This window comes from Macrobrachium nipponense, chromosome 3 (assembly GCF_015104395.2).
Source record: "Macrobrachium nipponense isolate FS-2020 chromosome 3, ASM1510439v2, whole genome shotgun sequence".
Classification (NCBI taxonomy): Eukaryota; Metazoa; Arthropoda; class Malacostraca; order Decapoda; family Palaemonidae; genus Macrobrachium; species Macrobrachium nipponense.
The window spans coordinates 4456081-4471233 of record NC_087202.1 but is presented as its reverse complement, the minus strand read 5'-3'; the positions used below and the strand labels follow the sequence as shown (position 1 = coordinate 4471233).

At 37.7% G+C, this 15153-nt stretch overlaps 1 protein-coding gene across 1 annotated transcript; it reads left to right on the top strand.

Annotated features, from left to right (window-relative positions):
• The first annotated feature begins 934 nt into the window (after positions 1–934).
• On the top strand, positions 935–14655 carry LOC135222113 (pregnancy zone protein-like). The gene is made up of 9 exons (XM_064260283.1): positions 935–1353; positions 2190–2418; positions 2642–2838; positions 3051–3130; positions 3323–3429; positions 3571–3721; positions 8691–9130; positions 10154–10369; positions 14350–14655. Exons 1-9 carry the CDS (start codon positions 935–937, stop codon positions 14653–14655), a joined length of 2145 nt encoding a protein of 714 aa, XP_064116353.1.
• Positions 14656–15153: the final 498 nt, after the last annotated feature.

The following is a 15153-nucleotide window of genomic DNA, read 5'->3' as shown; positions in this document are numbered from 1 at the left end:
AACATAATTGATTAAATCAGAAGGGAACAGTTCGAACAAGTATTATTTAGAACGTGGAGTGTGTCCGTTTCATCTCTAGTCGTGACAAGACACAACCACAGAGGGAATGGGGGAGGGGGGGGGGGGGGGGGGGGGAGCAGACCACCTCAGTGGCCAAATCCAGGACCCAGTGAGAGGAGGAGTGATGGAGATGGTTTGGCACAACACTTTTATTTATTTATCAAGTTACTCGTTTATTGTTTCTTTTTCAGTAGGTGGAATTCTCTTGTTTCTGTAATTCCCTTAACTTCCTCTGACTTCTTAATGAACACCTTAATATTATTTGGAAGCTTGAAGAATTTCATGTCAGTGGCCCCTTTGGTGGGCTTCTTCCATACGAATAGGTTTCATCTACTGAATAATTATTATCAATAATAGTAACAGTTTACGTTTATGCAGAGAAGAGAGTTGCAATTCGAGGATTACCGACCATCACTCTGCATTACTTACCGACTGTTAACATCCTAATCATTTTAACGTTGGCGCTGAATTACTAAAGTGCTTTTCCAAAGGCTGTTTAGGTTTGGTCCTCCTCACATTGTCTTTGGCCTGAGTGTTTATAAACCACTTACTACTTACTTTTATGCTGGAGTTAATGCTCAAGATGTTTGCTGAGCCAATTGTTATGTTAACTTCATCTGTGATTGGACATCACACCATACGTAAACAATGTATGTAAATATATGTGTGTATATACATAATTATGTGTATAGTTTTGTTTTTCACATACATCGCAAAATTTTTCGCATCACAAACATTAAGCTATAAATGTCGTTTAATATCAAATTCACTCGGCCTCGGAGTAAACATAACAAACCGGAGGAGAAATTTACAATTGGTAATCGATTCGCCAATCCTCCGCTAAAAACTAGAATTGATACTCATGTTAACACCAATGTCGATTTTATTCAAATGTCCTTCTTATTTAGACGCTGAGTATGATAGTGTGGGTAGAAGTGGAGGTGGATTTGGAGCTGCCAATGGCGGTGTGGGTAGAGGTGGAGGTGGAGGTAGAGGCGTATTAGAACCAACCCCGACAACACCAGCTCCCCATGGAAATTTCAACTGTCCTTCTTTTTTTTTAGACCCTGAGTATGATAATGTGGATGGAGGTGGAGATGGAGCTGCCATTGGCGGTGCGGGTGTCGGTGACGGTGGAGACGTATTAGAAGCAGCCCCGACAGCTCCCGGTGGAGCTCCCGCACCAGTTCCTGAGTATACAGATGAATTGGACAAAGCCGTAAGTCCGGAAAAAGTGGAGCTGGAGAGGACCTACTTCCCCGAAACGTGGCTGTGGGAAATCGTTGTTATTGGGTAGGTTTGAATTCGGTCTATAACCTACAGGACGCTGCTGAGCTCTAAAACAAATGCCTTGTAGGGGGGATAGTGCTGGCAGTGTGCCTCATGTGGTGCAATGTAGTCATTACTTAAGGTTCTTTGCAGCGTCCCCTCCTTAAGCCTCCCAGTCGCAACCCCCTTTCATTTTTTTTACTGTACCTCCGTTCATATTCTCTTTCTTCCATCTTGTTTTACACCTTCACCTAACAATTGATTCATATTGCAACTGCGACATATTCCTTCTGTTTCACCTTTCAAACCTTTTTACTGTCAATTTCAGTTTCAGCGCAGTGTGACCTCATACGTCCCAGCGCTTGGCCTTTGGCCTCAATTCTACATGCTATTCTACTCTAAAAACAAATGGTCTATCTCTAATGCAAGTGGTAATGAATCATGATTAGTCAAATATCCGTATGTGTAAGTGACAGTAACTTGTATGCGTATGGAAGGTATTATTATCATCATTACTTAGTCATAATGTCCAAACTTTGCTGCAAAAAACCTTATGAAATTGTTTCTAACAATCCCAATCTATTTCTCTTAGTACGTTACAGTTTTCGAATTTATAATCAATTATTTCTGTAGGCATAAAAAATCAATAACTATTTAGTTATCAAAAGACCTTTATTTTCTGTGTCAGGTAGCACTGATATTTTTATCCAAAATCTGTGTGAACCATTATTCATTTCTCTATTTGCTATCACGGAGGCCTTTTGCCCATCCTTAAAGGCTTCTGTATTTATGTAATATTTGCTCAACTAGAATAAGCACTATACTGAAGCACTGTGAACGCCTCCTGACCCTGTCCACAGCGAGAGTGGCGAGACGGCCAAGGAGGTCGAACTTCCGGACACAGTAACGACGTGGGTGGGCGAGGCCGTCTGCCTCCATCCGGAGTTGGGCATCGGACTGAGCCCCAAGTCCTCCATCACCTCCTTCGTGCCCTTCTTCCTAGACCTCAGTCACCCAGCCACGGCCCGCAGGAACGAGAAGGTCCCCGTCCTGGTCTCCGTCTTCAATTACCTGAACGAAAGTCTGCCTGTAAGTGATGGATCCCAGGGACGGAATTGCATTCCTCCCAGGAAGATTTTCCTGTCAATGGTTCACTCTTCTTTTCAGTGACCTGTAGCTGCCAGTTTTGCTCTTATTTCTAAAAGAAATGATTGATATTCTGTTACACGCCTGTCCCTTGTAAATATATGTCAACACTCACACTACAGAGTCCACGCTAACATAAACGGATAATGAATTCCTCACTCACCAGGTGACCGTTAAATTGCTGCCAAGCGCCGAATACACGTCCCCGACATATTCGACGAGGACCTGCGTCTCCGGCAGCGGAAAGGAAGTGGTGCAGTTCCTGGTGGTGCCTCTGGAGGCCGGGGACGTCAACCTCACATTCAGTGCCTCCATAGACACTGCCAATGGAAGTTGCGGCGGGACAGTTGACGTCGAAAGGAGGTAAAAGGGGAGAGGAATTTGGACTTCCGTCTCATTTGGCCGAGTTTGGCTCAAACTATGTTAAATGACATTCTGTCTTCATGCGATACATTGAAAACAAAATAGATACATTTTACTTAAAGACTGAATAATTCTAAAACTTATTGGGCAGGTATGTGAAATGTTTTACATATATGTCAGTATTAATTATACTAATATCTGCCTTCTTTCAGCGACACAGTCATTCGCCCTTTGAAAGTGAAATTCGAAGGAATAACTAAAGCATCGACACATGGGCATTACTTATGTGGCAGTAAGTGATGAACTGTTGGAAGATTTCATTGTGGAAAATAATATGTACTACAACAAAAATGTAAAGAGAAGTTACAAGAATATTCACTTGCCTGTACACATACATTATTCTGTTGTTAGCAACGTGTGCCTTACATAAGATCAACATTGCATAAGATGGTTACTTGAAGTAGGTTTTTATTTGTTTGGGCAGATGACAGCGCCTTTACGTGGTCCGTCGAAAGTTATCCTGGGACTGTCAATGGCTCTGATAAAATTTACATCTCTACTTCTGCTGACCTCCTAGGACCGACCCTTGAGGTAAGAAGAATTCCTCCCAGTTGCTGGAGTCAGTATAGTGATTGTTACTATAAATATCACATATAAAAACTTGGACAATGCCAATCCGGTCACTTAACCCATCAGCAGTTCCTGTAGTGATTTATTTGTACCATTTTTTAGAACCTGGGAAACCTGATCCGAATGCCTTATGGCTGTGGTGAACAAAATATGCTGAACTTTGCTCCAAACATATATGTGATGCAGTACCTGGCATCGTCAGGTCAACTCACTCCCAGCGTCGAGGCTCAGCTTCTGAACTACATGAAAACAGGTAAGTAACTCCTTTTGTTAGTGTCTGGTAATGGTTAGATTTAAGAACATCATTTACATTTCAGCAGTCTGAAAAACTGGCCGTGGTGCATGGCAATTAATGTAGCATTACCAGCTATAGGGCATGATCCCAGCTAAACAGCGCAAGTGAGGTAGATATTTGGTATCTGGCACAACTCCAGCCTCCAGCAGAATGTGGAACTTGATTCTCTGCAACACTGGTACCATATACCCTGGTATGGCTGGTATAGTGGTTTGGGTCACGGCATGCCACTCAGAAGTCGTGGGTTTGCAGGGGGATGTAAAATCAGTTACTGCTGCAGTGTATGTATATGAATGTCTTTTGCTGTAATACAGCAGTATAATATAACGATAAAATGCCCATAAAACACTATTTGAATGTTGCAGCTGTAGATTTTGAGCACTGCCTTCTGTGACCCTGATCACTGGTAAACAATGGACAAATGATGTCTTACAAGTGTATATATACAAAGCATATGTAAGTGTGGTAGAAAGACTGCTGGTATGCAGGTGACCGTTGACCCAGGTAGGATGGGAATCAAAATATTCCCTGGTATTTTTTTGGCCTTGTTAACTCCCATCTGTACGGACAGCTTCTTTTTGAAAACTACCTCTGCCACATTCCAGTTCATAGTATGACCTGTAGCCCTAATATGTAGGAAAATCCCTGAGCTCTGTGACGCATATCGCACTGATCTTTTGTCTCCCCCACGTAAATCTTATCACAATTGCTGCACGCAGTTGTAAACTCCAGCTTCTTATCTTTGATTTAGGTATATAAGTTAATGAGCGAACTACCGATGGATTTGGTATAATGGAAAATGAAAGGAATATTAGACCTGAGGTGTTCTGCAGCTTTTTGGACGCCTTCATCGTACGGAAGTTTTATTCTACTGTTAAAATCTATTTGTCTGTTGTGAGTAGGACCTCTGCAGTATATTCCTTTCATTTTCCATTATCCCAAATCCATCGAAGTTCGCTCATGAACGTATATACTTGAATCCAATCAACGACGTGAACCTGTCAGGAGGACATTGAAAATCAGAAGACATTGACAAGTTAATCCTTAGCCTCTTCTCAAGCAGATGTTCCAGAAAATACAACCATCAGACGTATCGCGAAAGAATAAAAGAGGCAAAAAAAAAAAAAAAAAAAACACATACACACCAGGGAATAACTTAATTTCCATCCTTCCTGTGTCAACGGTCACCTGCATACCAACGGGGACATACTGCCACACCTAAATAAGCTTTGTATACATCTGTCCACATTTTACCTGTGATCAGGGGCACAGAAGGAGCTGCTCGAAATATATGGTTGTAATGTTCAAATAGTGTTTTATGGGCATTTTACTTTCATATATGTATATATGTATATATCTAGTGTTCCCCTGTATTTGCAGGGGATGGATACCAGACCCCCCATAAATAGCTAGAACCCACGAACAATAGAAACAACCATAAAAAAACGCTTAAAACTGCCTATTTTGTTAATTAAAAGTCGATAAAAACCCACTAAAAATGTTTATACCTGGTTTTTTTCAATAGCTTTATCACAAAAGTGCATTTTATGATGAAATTGATAAAAAACAGGAATTTGTGGATATTTCTCTTAGAAAAATACCACAAATACTTGAATTTTCTCCGAATAATGGGGGTATGTGTATCAGAGAGAAATCCGCAAATATGTGAGTCTGTAAATACTGGGGGTTCACTGTGTATGTATAGATATATATATATATATATATATATATATATATATATATATATATAATATATATATATATAATATATATTGATAAAATGCAATTTCTGTCCTATAGGCTACCAGCAAGAGCTACTCTACCAGCACACTGACGGATCCTTCAGCGCATTTGGTAATTCGGACTCCTCAGGATCTACTTGGCTACAGCCATTTCGTGTCTCGAAAAAGGTTGTTTTCCTTTAGTCAAGCCGATAGTTACATCACTGTAAGTACAGAAACTCTATGAATTCTCTTTGCATACTATTATGATATACATACATGCACATAACCTCTCTCTCTCTCTATCTCACTAAGACACGCACAATCACACATACACTTATTTTTATAATGCTATCAGTCTGCTAAGTCAATGATAGCAAGTGGAAAGGCCAAGTAACAAAGAACCCCGTGTTTCGCTTTTCCCTTCGTGGTTGCTGCCTTTCTCTAGACATTCATCACGTTCCATATATAGGCAGCGACTGAAGGCTGAATCTCGTGCGTTGGTTTGATTCCAACCGAAGCGTGAAAGGTGATAAGTTCGTCGAGAAACTTTATGTCGATAATAAGTATCTAATGTCTTAGAGTGACGGCGCGGAAGGTGTTTTAGAACAAAATGGCTTTTTAAATAGGGAGCACAGACTCGGACACGACTCACGAGATAAGTATGAACATATATGGGAATGCAGTAGTATACATACGAGGATATTAATATACCCGCTGATAGTATTTTGTTTCAACGTCACAACAGACTACTCAAGCGTAACAAAGACAAAACTTTCCACATGTTTAAATTCCATTTTTGAAGTCACAGGCTACAAAATATGACAGTCGTCAAATATGTCCATTTATGTATATATATATATATATATATATATATATATATATTTATATATATATATATATATATATATATATATATATATATATATATATATACATACCACAATGAAACATATTTTGATGGTTGCCAAGTTCTCCTGAAAGCTCTTTAGATACAAATCACTAAACCGGCGTTTTTCTAGTTTTCTATTTGCATATCTATGAATTTTTTTCTCTCCTTTTTTCTGTATTTCCTTTTACTTCCTCATACTTCTTCCTAATGAACACCATAATATTCTTTGGAAGCTTGAATTTCAAATCAGTGGCCCCTATAGTGGCTTTGTTCCACATGAATAGGTTTCATCTACTGTATATGTTTATATAATAATAATAATAATAATAATAATAATAATAATAATAAATAATAGGGTCAAGATCGGTGTAGAGGATGACTGCAGCTTAAGACGAAAGCTCGCTTCAAGAGAGAGAGAGAGAGAGAGAGAGAGAGAGAGAGAGAGAGAATCGTTAATGACTGTATGACTATGATATCATAGTTTATCTGTGAAATTGAAAATATATATATATATATATATATATATATATATATATATATATTATATTACTATATATATATATATATACACCGATCTTGACCCTGTATTTGATGATGATAATAACATTAATGATAATAATAATAATCAACTATCTTCAACCAGGTGGATAAAAATTCTCCTCTTCATCCAAAACTTGGTTACTGTCGCTTCAAAACGAGGACGGCTGCTTCCAATCCGTCGGCTTTGTGATCCACACCGAACATGCAGGTGAGTCATTTGCTGGGGATTTCGGTCAAATTATTCTGGATCGTTTGTGTCCTTCAGACTTCTATATCACAGCACTCTACTATTTTGCCTCATTTAGCGCTGGATGACCTCAGGGTCCATGTTGTGCGTTATTATTATTATTAAAGGAAGGAGATTACCAGCCAAATGAATCATGCTTGACTCCTACAGGCTGGCCCGAAAAATTTCTGGAGGAAAAAAAAAAAAAAAAAAAAAAAAAAAAAAAAAAAAAAAAAAAAAAAATATATATATATATATATATATATATATATATATATATAATATATATATATATATATATATGAATGACTGATCACGAAGTATATAAAACGTGATGCTATGTATAAATAGTAAAGGGGTGCCTCAGTAAAGGGTCCGAATAGGACCGAAAGTACTCGGCTATCTCGCTTTTTCCTTTTTCCCTTCGTGGCAAAAAACCTTTATATATATATATATATATATATATATATATATATATATATTATATACGTATACATATATGAGCCAGATCACATCACCGTGATTCATATATACGCATTAATCTACAAATGTCCTTTAATATCTAATTCGCTCTTCCTCAGAATTAATATATTTTCATATGTGATAACTGAAGGGAAATTTTAAATTGATATCAACTAAAAATTCCCCTTCAGTTAACATACATGAAAATATATCAATTCTGAGGTAGAGCGAATCAGATATTAAAGGACATTTGTAGCTTAATGCGTATACATATATATATGTGTACATATACACATATACAAACATACATACGCATATAAATTTATAATGTATATGAATTATAGTTTTAAAGAATATATAAAATTTAATTGACAAAAAAATTAAATTCATATAAAAAATAACCTGTTCTTGCTGTACGTACCTGATTTCATTTTTAACAATTTTCCTTTTTTAGTTTATTTCCAGTTAAAAGTTAAGTATATCTTAAGGTTAACCAGACCACTGAGCTGATTAACTGCTCTCCTAGTAGGGCTGGCCCGAAGGATTAGATATTTTCACGCGGCTAGGAACCAATTGGTTACTTAGCAACGGGACCTACAGCTTATTGTGGGATCTGAACTGCATTATATCGAGAAATGAATTTATAATCAACAGAAATAATTTCCTCTGGTTCCACGTTCGCAGAGCGGGGAATCGAACTCACGACTACCAAAGCGGTAGGCAAGAAACAGGAATTATACATCTTCGAAGTGATTTATATATTACTTTTGGGAGGAAATGGACGCCCTCCAATTAAGGTAAAATATTTATGACTGAGCGATTTCCTCGTTGGACGAGTGGTTTTCGCACTCGGCTACCAGTCCGGTGGTCTGAAATTCGATTCTCGGCTCGGGGAACGCGGAATCAGAGGAATTTATTTCTGGTGATAGAAATTCATTTCTCGATATAATGTGGTTCGGATCCCACAATAAGCTGTAGGTCCCATTGTTAGGTGACCAGTTGGTTCCTAGCCACTTAAAAATACCTAATCCTTCTGGCCAGCCCTAAAAGAGCTGTTAACCAGCTCAGTGGTCTGGTAAAACTAAGATATACTTAACTTAAGACTGCGCATACACTTTCAGGGCGGTGTCGATGGTTCAGCAGCGTCGCTCGCGCCTCTCACGGCCTACGTCCTCATATCTCTTCTGGAAGGGAATCTGACAGTGGACCCCCAGGTCATAGCAAACGCCGTCGCTTGCATCACCACAGCCACCACGAGCAACAGCACCTATATCAAGGCCCTGACGGCATACGCTCTCTCCTTGGCGGGCGACAGCAGCGCCGCTGCTATGCTCATTTCAGATGTGTACAACAGTCTGTCATCAGGAAGTTCAGGGCTATCTCAAGCTCTGACGGTTGAAGCTGCCGCCTACCTCCTTCTGGCCGTGCTGAATGAAAGTCCAGGATCTTACACTACCTGGGCGTCCGATATCGCCAAGCTTATATCAACTTACCACAATGGACAAGGAGGATTCGTCTCGACACAGGTTAGTTCTCTTGGTTAGTAGGGCAGTGATGACTGCTCGAGTGACTGTGATGTTCTCATTTCTTCTTCTTGCCAGCTGGTTCCCATTTTCATATGGGGTCGTTTCCATCTATTCCTATCCACCGTTTCTGCCTCATCAATTCCCTTCTCATGACTGTGATGCTTTCATTTGATCGGTACGAAATCCATCATCACTTGTTCACGTGCGATGAAATCAAGACAAAATATTAATGTTGCTGTTAAAAGTAGAAATTACCGTAAAAATCATGAAAGCATTGTCGATTTCATTTGTGCTTTCTTGGTATACGAAATCGGTAATCAGGTGCCATCTTTATTCCATTTTACTCTCCGTAGTTTACCTCTGAAACTTACAAATCCTCCTAAGAGTAATTTTTTCATATTTTAAAAAAAGTATCTGCACAGAGTGTTCAAGTAAGTGGATCGAAATTCTTCTACTATGTGAGTTCATTTTCGAAAATTCTACATTAAATGGATTCTCTTCACATTATCATTGTTATTTTATGAACGTGATTGAGATTCACAGATATTAAAAAGTCAGTGATTAAAAAAAATTCATTGAACGGATATTTATTAATATTATTTCAATAATTGATAATATTAGTATTAATATTATTAATATTTATTAATGCTAATACTAATATTAATAATATTACTGTTATTATTATTATTATTATTATTATTATTATTATTATTATTATTATTATTATTATTACTAGTATTAGTATTATTCAGTAGATGACACCTATTCACACCAAAGGAGCCACTGACTTGAAAATATAGCTTCCAAAGAATATTAATGTGTTCATTAAGAAGAACTAAGAAGAATTGAAGGCAAATACATACAGAAGAGATCCCACTTATTGAAAAAAAGAAAAAATTAATTAATTAATAGAAAAACTAATAAAAATGTATCCAAATTCAAGAAGAATAGTATTAAGGTAGTGGTGGCATTGCAGTTTCCATGAACTTCAGAAGTTCCAACTTTTAATTTGATTTTTGACAGGACACAGTGGTTGCTCTGCAGTCCTTCGCAGCCTTCAGCGAAGCCTTCCCGCCCACAGGAACAAATCTCACCATATCAGTCACTGCTGGAAGTCAGTCGTTTGACATTAAGATCAATTCAGAGAACCGTCTCGTCCTGCAGACCAGCTACTTCACGGGCGATCCACCATTTGACGTCACAGTGACTCCGTCTGGGAGTGGATGCGCTCTCGTCACGGTATGTTTTGAGGTCGACTCATTCACACACACACACACACACACACACACACACACACACACACACACACACACACTATATATATATATATATATATATATATATATATATATATATAAGACAGAAAACGTTGGCGAAAGCAGGCCACAGCATATGGAAGGACAGGGTGACAAGGAGATAGCCGGTCATCAGGTGATAGTACATTTATTGCCGACGCGTTTCGTAACACATAGTTACATCATCAAGGCTAAAAGAGAAACAACACAAATTAAAAATACATGAAACATAACTTTGACTTTAAGAGTCTCAATAAATATACAAAAAACATACATAAAATGAAAGCAATTTAAAAAGCACCTGCTAGACTAAAAAGTTGAAGACTGAGTGATTCGGAGAGAAGGGAGAAGCAGCGAAGAAAGCCGGTTCAACCAGATACAACTGTACAGAGGAAGTGTGTGAGTTCAACTTGGGCACTAACTGCTTAATAAACAACGACTCTAATATAAGCAGTTCGTGTAAACGGCTTGTTTGGCCCAAGACAGAGAAATCAGTATAATTGATGGTGGTTTTACAAATTTTTGCATGATTTCTGATATTGGAAAATTCTGGATTGGACACTCTGCAGCCAGTACGATGACTTACACCATTATGTGAATCAGCTCTGACTTTTAGCAATCGTTTAGTCGAACCCACGTAAGTCCCCAAATCACATCTGGGGCAAGTATATTTATATACGATGACGATTGCAATATTGGGCAGAGTCTGTCTTTAAATTTGAAAAGTGATATTGTAAGGGGGTTTTTTGGAATTGAATATAAACTGCAACATATTAAAGTGTTTTTCAATTGCAGAATGAGATTCCTTCTAAATTTGTCGTCTTGGATGTATGGAATACTGGCATATAGTTTCTTTCGTGGAACAGTGCTTATGGAAGGGGAGTCCGATAATTTCTTATTTAGAAAATTCTTGCAATGTTTGAAGAAAACATGTGAGGGAAACCAGTTATCGGAAAAATATTTACACAGGAACAATATTTCTTTATGATACAAATCCCAGGAAGAGGTTAGAGTGTAAGCTCGATGGAGGAAGGTAAAAATGAATTAAGTTTAAAATTATAAAAACAAGCACTATAAAAGTTTGAACCCAGACCGGAGAACGTCTTTTTTCTAAAAACGGAAGTGTAAAAAACTATCACCACTGCGAAACACTAAAAACATCCAAAAATGGTAATCGATCATTTTCCTCTCTCTCTAATGTAAACTTGATATTAGGATGCAATTCATTGATGTATGAGAGAAATTGATCAGCATGGAAAGCTGATTTGAAAAGAACAAAGGTGTCATCGACAAACCTTTTATACACAAGAGGATAAAAACCAAGGGGGCAATTTTCCAACATGTCCTCCTCCAGGGAGCACATGAAAATGTTGGAAAACCTGTATAAACAGGTTGACGGAATGGCAATGGGATCACCTCTCGGTCCCACGTTTTCCAACATTTCATGTCTCCCTGGAGGAGGACATGTTGGAAAATTGCCCCCTTGGTTTTTATCCTCTTGTGTATCATAAAAGGTTTGTCGATGACACCTTTGTTCTTTTCAAATCAGCTTTCCATGCTGATCAATTTCTCTCATACATCAATGAATTGCATCCTAATATCAAGTTACATTAGAGAGAGAGGAAAATGATCGATTACCATTTTTGGATGTTTTAGTGTTTCGCAGTGGTGATAGTTTTTACACTTCCGTTTTTAGAAAAAAGACGTTCTCCGGTCTGGGTTCAAAAAACTTTTATAGTGCTTGTTTTTATAATTTTAAACTTAATTCAATTTTTACCTTCCTCCATCGAGCTTACACTCTAACCTCTTCCTGGGATTTGTATCATAAAGAAAATATTGTTCCTGTGTAATATTTTTCCGATAACTGGTTTCCCTCACATGTTTTCTTCAAACATTGCAATTTTCTAAATAAGAAATTATCGGACTCCCCTTCCATAAGCCACTGTTCCACGAAAGAAACTATATGCCAGTATTCCATACATCCAAGACGACAAATTTAGAAGGAATCTCAAGTCTGCAATTGAAAAAACACTTTAATATGTTGCAAGCTTATATTAATTCCAAAAAACCCCTTACAATAAGATCACTTTTCAAATTTAAAGACAGACTCTGCCCAATATTGCAATCGTCAGTCGTATATAAATATACTTGCCCCAGATGTGATTTGGGGACTACGTGGGTTCGACTAAACGATTGCTAAAAGTCAGAGCTGATTCACATAATGGTGTAAGTCATCGTACTGGCTGCAGAGTGTCCAATCCAGAATTTTCAAATAATCAGAAATCATGCAAAAATTGTAAAACCACCATCAATTATACTGATTTCTCTGTCTTGGGCCAAACAAGCGTTTACACGAAATGCTTATAGAGTCGTTGTTTATTAAGCAGTTAGTGCCCAAGTTGAACTAACACACTCTCTGTACAGTTGTATCTGGGTTGAACCGGCTTTCTTCGCTGCTTCTCCTTCTCTCCGAATCACTCAGTCTTCAACTTTTTAGTCTAGCAGGTGCTTTTTAAATTGCTTTCATTTTATGTATGTGATATTTATTGAGACTCTTAAAGTCAAAGTTATGTTTCATGTATTTTAATTTGTGTTGTTTCTCTTTAGCCTTGATGATGTAACTATGTGTTACGAAAAACGCCGTCGGCAATAACGGTACTATCACATGTAATGACCGGCTATCTCCTTGGTCCCTGTCCTTCCATATATATAATATATATAATCTATAGATATATATAAATATATAGATATATCTCGCAATTCCACATGGTTCCCGTGGGTGAAGTATATAGAGATCTCACGTGAAAAATGAAACAAAAGAAGGAGGTACCAAGACTTTCAACTTTTGCTCCAAAGTCATCTTCAGGGTACTAAACAATTTTAAGAAAACAACTTACACAAGAAAGCAACATGAGGTCACAATAACAAATGTACAAGTCAACACCCTGCATAAGTACGCAAATAAACATTGTTCAAAACAAAAAAACCGTACTTAGCGGAAATGGTATGCAGTTACTACAAAATATCTAACAACTAGTTTAACTTTTAAATCATTAAGAATAAAACTTTTCAACAATTCATATTCATGTTACTAAAAGAACTAATGAGGCACGCTTCAACTAACAATCTGTCATGCATGTGAACTTCTAAAAACGACTCTAGCTGAATTCCAGTCTAGGGTGTTCACATTTTCACGTGATGGATCTCATATATCATATTATATACTATATAATATATATTATATATATATATATAATTAATATATTATATATTATATTAATATATTAAATATCGGAGAGGAGAGAGAGAGAGAGAGAGAGAGAGAGAGAGAGAGAGAGAGAGAGAGATTTTCTAAACCAAACACTATTCGGATGATATCACATCTCTTCGGCAATTGGTAAAACGTTCATTTAAAAAATTCCTTTAATGTTCTTTTTAAATACTACTAATACAGTTTGGGAATATTCATCCACTTTGATAGTTACAACACTAATTTCAGGTCAGTCAGTCATTAAAAAAACGTAGTGGAAAAACTGTTGATCCGGCTATTGGTTTTAATTGTACTGAATTGCCTTGTCTGTCCGTCCTCAAATCTTAAAAACCAGTAAGGCTAGAGGAATGCAAATTGGTATATTGATCATCCACCCACCATTCATCAACATACCAAATTGCAGCCCTCTAGCCTCAGTAGGTTTGATCGTATTTAAGGTTAAAGTTAGCCATAATCATGCTTTTGGCAATGGTACAAGACAGGCCACCACGACCGGCTTCATGGGATGCGGCTCAACAGTATTATACCAAGACCAGCGAAATATAGATCCATTTTTGGTGGCCTTGATTATACGCTGTATAAAAAACGCGATTTCTTCAGCGCATTTTCGACTTGTTTATTCTCATGCTAATCTAAGACACTTGAATCCTCAGATTACCCACCAGTACAACGTCAAAGAAGAGCCAGAGAGCTCTGCTTTTAAAATGTCTGTCAAGACGGACAGAGAAAACTGCTCATCTAACAGTTCCCTGGAAATTTGTGCTTCTTACACCAATGAGGACTCCGTATCCAACATGGTTGTCATGGAGATCGACCTCCAAACAGGATACTCGGCAGATGAGGACGACTTGAGAGGTCTCGTCGCTCAGCAAATCATCAAGCGTTACGAGGTAATTGTTTTGGTAACCATAGTTCCTCACTGGACGAGTCGGTTGCGTACTCGCCTACCGATCTGGTAGTCCGAGTTTGCTCCCAGCTGCTGCCAGCGTGTGGAATCATAGGAATGTATTTCTGGTAATTCTAAACCCATTTCTTGATATAATGTGGTTCGGATCTCACAATAGGTCCCGTTGCTAAGTAACCAATTGGTTCCTAGCCACGTAAAACAAAATCTAATCCTTCGGGCAAGCCTTAGGAGAGCAATTAATCAGCTCAGTGGTCTGGTAAAACTAAAATTTACTTAACTTTTGTTAACCATAAAACTATTTCCTTGAAAGCTTCGCCAATTTTATGTCTAATATGAATTTTATTTTGAAATAAATATGGATTACTTTGATTAATCTCCTGTCAGCCTTAATGAGATCATTTTGTATGAAACTGCTCACTGCAAATGCATATATTCCTGAGGGAGTTATAAGAAATCTTTAGCACTGAAGATACATCAAGAATATTACCGAGAAATGACAAAGGACGCCAGTTTCAGATTCCGTTTTATGAAGACATTTGAGAATGTTTAT

Bases quoted from the DNA above. Each gene is read 5' to 3' on its own strand.
- LOC135222113 (XM_064260283.1), top strand. From the start codon at position 935: ATGTCGATTTTATTCAAATGTCCTTCTTATTTAGACGCTGAGTATGAT. The intron at 2,839-3,050 runs GTAAAAGGGGAG...GCCTTCTTTCAG, and splicing joins ACAGTTGACGTCGAAAGGAG to CGACACAGTCATTCGCCCTT. The intron at 3,430-3,570 runs GTAAGAAGAATT...ACCATTTTTTAG, and splicing joins TCCTAGGACCGACCCTTGAG to AACCTGGGAAACCTGATCCG.